The 3,823-nt window shown below is 49.4% G+C and overlaps 1 protein-coding gene across 22 annotated transcripts in view; it reads right to left on the bottom strand.

The window, feature by feature from the left end:
• Window positions 1-3,823, bottom strand: part of ZMYND8 (zinc finger, MYND-type containing 8) — a 111,089-nt gene that overhangs the window by 48,146 nt on the left and 59,120 nt on the right. For 11 of the 22 annotated variants that reach the window (XM_015570338.1, XM_015570342.1, XM_015570348.1 and 8 more), the window contains 2 exons: window positions 3,212-3,327; window positions 279-356 (listed from right to left, as the gene is read on the bottom strand). In XM_015570338.1, the coding sequence (XP_015425824.1) occupies window positions 279-356; window positions 3,212-3,327 (194 nt within the window). The remainder of the gene's footprint in view (window positions 1-278; window positions 357-3,211; window positions 3,328-3,823) is intronic. The other 11 variants (XM_015570344.1, XM_015570351.1, XM_015570353.1 and 8 more) reach the window with 1 other exon arrangement.

Raw genomic sequence — 3,823 nt, 5'->3', positions numbered from 1 at the left:
TAGACTCCGAGCATTACTGCTGGTGGGCAAGCGTCTGGACCAGGCGGGACAGGTCTGCGGAGCGGTCAGGCTCTCAGGGCTGTCTGCAGACAAGGGACTCCCCGTCCCTGAGCCAGCCTCAGCGCTGCCATCAGTAAAATAGAGGAGGAGCCCCAAGCTGGAGGGGAACTAAGGGGAGCAAACAAATGCCCCAGTCCCGGCACCACCAGGAGCTGGTCAGCCAGTCGGTCACCGGGATCGAGTTTCCCGCACACTGTCATCTGGTATCAGGGCCTTACCTGTTTCTTCCCAGGTTCTTAAGTGCCTTCAATGAAGTTGCTTGGCAAGTGATTTCTGGAAAATGACTGTTTCTGTTCCTTTAAGCAGGCCCAGGAGATATTTAAAGGAAAATTAGATTTGCTTAACAATACAACAGCCTGTGGGGGCAATGTTGTGAGGCCACAGCTGAGGTTCTTCCTAGCTCTGGGCCTCAGTTTTCTTACCAGCGAAATGGGGATAAAAGCAACTTTTATAGAAAGCACTTAAAGCAGTGCCTGCTGCATAGTTGGCCCTCAGTTAATGCCACCTCTGCAGGAATTTTATAAGATATTTTCTATTTTTTTACATAATACTGTGTGTCTGGGGAAAAAAAATCAAAATATATTTTAATAATTTTTTTACATAGCATTTAAAGTTGTGTGTTTGGTTTTTTTTAAGTATATTTTAATTGGTTTTAGAGAGAGAGGAAGGGAGAGGGAGAGAGAAATAAAAACATCGATGAGAGAGAAACATCAACATCGATGGGCTGCCTCCTGCACACCCTGTGCTGGGGAACGAGCCCAAAACCTGGGCATGTGCCCTGACCAGGAATGGAACCAGCAACCTCTCGGTGCATGGGCTGATGCTCAACCGCTGAGCAAAACCAGCCGGGTGAAATGAAAATATTTTAAAGGACAAAAGGCACGTGATGAGACACTTGAGAACATGCCTTGATTGGCAGAAGAGCCTCCCTGGGCTCCAGGATTCATTACCCTGACGGTGACCAGGTAACTGTCTGTAATATTTCTATTCTGCTGTCTTGGCCCATTTCACTGACACCTGTCCAGGCTCACATTTTGGCTCTACATCCCTGAAAGCAAACTCCCCGTAAATGGGGCAGCATGCTACCCGCCTTACAGCCTCCCTGAAGTCTCCCCGTCCTGTTCCTGGGTCTGATAAGAGCCAGCTGTGGACAAAACGGCCCCATTCTGCTTTAAGGGCATCTCAGGGGAGGGAGGGATGCTCATCCTTGAAGGAGTGGCTTCCCCCACAGCAGTCAGGGACTCCCTGCCTAAGGCTGACTCATTCCTACAGGCCAGCATATGGCCACTCCACCACTGTGCGTCCAAACACCTTGCCCAATGCATGTTCCTCACCGAAAATGAGCCCAACAGCTCAGCATATTCCCTCTGAGGGGGCAGAGGACACCAAGGGAGCGCAAGAAAATCTAATCAGATTTGTGCTGCTGTCTTTTAAAAAAAAACAGCCTCCAGAGCCAGCAAAGTTCATGCCCCTAAGCCACCTTCAAGGGGTGTCCACGCAGAGTGGCTCAGCTGACAGCAGATCCCAGGGTCTGGGAACACTTGGTGCATAGGGGCCTGTATCTTAAGTCTACCCATATTGCGTCACACTGGAGAACAAGAATAATCCCAAACCATCAAGATGGTTAACACGTGGATGTTCTAATGAAGAGGCAGGAAGGTCTGCAGCCTGCCACCAATGCCTTTCGCTCTTCAAATAAAAGCCAGACTCCTGACAACAGCCCATGTGATCCAGGGCCTGCCCAACCTCTGAACCCCACATCTTATCATCCTCTCCTCCCTCATCCTGTTCCAACCACACCGTGCTCCTGGCTCTCCCCACCCCCACCCCCCACCCTCCATCAGCACAATGGGCCTTGGCCCTTCTGCACCCGCGTCTCTGCTCTCTCTGGCCATCCTCTACCCAGCTCTTCCCTGGGCCACACCGCCCTCTGCTGACCTGAGAGCATCGTACCTGTTTGTTTACTTGTGTATTATCAGTCTTGCCCGCTAGGATGCCACCCTCTTGATGGGCAGACACAGTGTTGTATGCCTACCCAATCCTAAAGCCCCAGCATCCAGCACATAGCCTGGCCCACAGCAGGCACCAAATACATTTTTCTTTGAGTGAACAAATAAATGAATTTTTAAGAGTGTTCCAACAGAAACAGTCAAAATCAAATAAAGGGTAATACCTCCTATCAAACCCACGATCATCTTGGCTAACTTCCATTTCGCCTCCTGACACTGGCCGGCCTGGGTTCCTAGTGAATGATTTTGTGGATTACTTTGGAATTCACTCTTTTCTTTGACTTGCAAGATGATAAGCAAAATTTAACAGGGAGGGGTATTGCAGATTCCGGTGTTGTATGAAATCATAAACCGCACGGTCTGTGCATTCTGTGGCTGTGTGTAATATTCAGCATGATGTCTTTTACATATTCTCCCCGACACACTCACACACTTTTGTCAAGCGGCTCGGTGGGGCTTCCAAAGGGCTTTTGCCTTATTTAATCATAACTTAACTCGCTAAAGTAGAGCTGAGATATTAACTGCTGCTCATCTCCGTCCACCTGTGGTTCTCAGGCAGGCAGGGGGCTGTGCTCTAAAGGGAACTGCTAATCACTGAAATAACTCCCTTCGCAGTGGGCGAGGGGAAGGCAGAAAGGCTGGGAGGGAGGGCTCACACCTGCCCAAACAGTCACCCCTTATCATTTCTCATTTAGCTTCAAAGAAAAGGGGGGCGGGGCGCACTACCCAGCACAGTGATGATAGGAGATCCATTTACTGGTAACATGGGGAAATGCTTCTGATCACGGAGAGCATTATTTTGAAAACCAATTTGCACAACGGTTTGATTTACTCCAGGAAAAAAAAAAAAGAAAAAGAACAGCAGCATTTGAAATAACCATGGAACCTTATTCTGGTGCTGGTTTCATTAAGAAAAGCACGAAAGCAAGATTCTCTTCTCATGTACCTGAAAAAGCTGAAGCCCATGCATTATTCCCAGGGCCGACACAGCACAGAACAGGACTTTTAAACTACACGATCACCGGTGGGTATCGTGACAATCAACAAAACGATAGCCATCCAGTCCGCTCCTCCTCGTACCCACTGACCGTATCAAAGGTTCAGCGAGAGCTACACGTTTGCAGCCCGTTTTTAACTCCCACCTGTCGTGTTGTCCAAAGAACCGGGCATCCACCTGCCCATCTTTATCCCTCAGAGCTTTGGCCGGCCAGAACGGGAAGCCCTTCAGTTTTGCCCAGACCAAAGGATGTGGATTGCTCTAGGAAAAGAAAAACAAAATCCAGAGTCTGAATGTATTGGACAGCAAGAGGCATACATCAAGCGCGGTGTGTGGGGGTAAAGCGAAGCAGAGGGGACAGAGGCCACAAACTGAAAGAGAATCGTTTCAGACCGTCTCCCAGGGGGTGCCCCTGGGCGGCATGTGGCCAGGAGGCCTGGGCGAAGATGGGAACGGGGGTAACTTGTGAAACCAAGAACGGAGCACTGACAAAACTGGGCTTGAAAACTGGCTGTGCCGTGACTACCTGGGTGGCCCTGAGCAAGATCCCACCTTTCTGTGCAACTCAGAGACTGCAGCACTTACAGCCTCTGTTAAGGTGAAGGATTAAACGTGGGTTGTATCCAGCATGTAATGAGGGGCGGTATTAGCCTCTTTTCTTCTTTATGGAGGGCTACTCAAACCCTTAACGATTCAGGTGTTAATCTCCAAGGGCAGGGAGAGACATAAACTGTTTTCACTGTTCACTACTTGCCCA

Source organism: Myotis davidii, unplaced genomic scaffold (genome assembly GCF_000327345.1).
Source record: "Myotis davidii unplaced genomic scaffold, ASM32734v1 scaffold827, whole genome shotgun sequence".
In the NCBI taxonomy this organism is placed as follows: domain Eukaryota; kingdom Metazoa; phylum Chordata; class Mammalia; order Chiroptera; family Vespertilionidae; genus Myotis; species Myotis davidii.
Note: the sequence above shows the minus strand (reverse complement) of the source record. Positions and strands in the feature narration are given on the sequence as shown.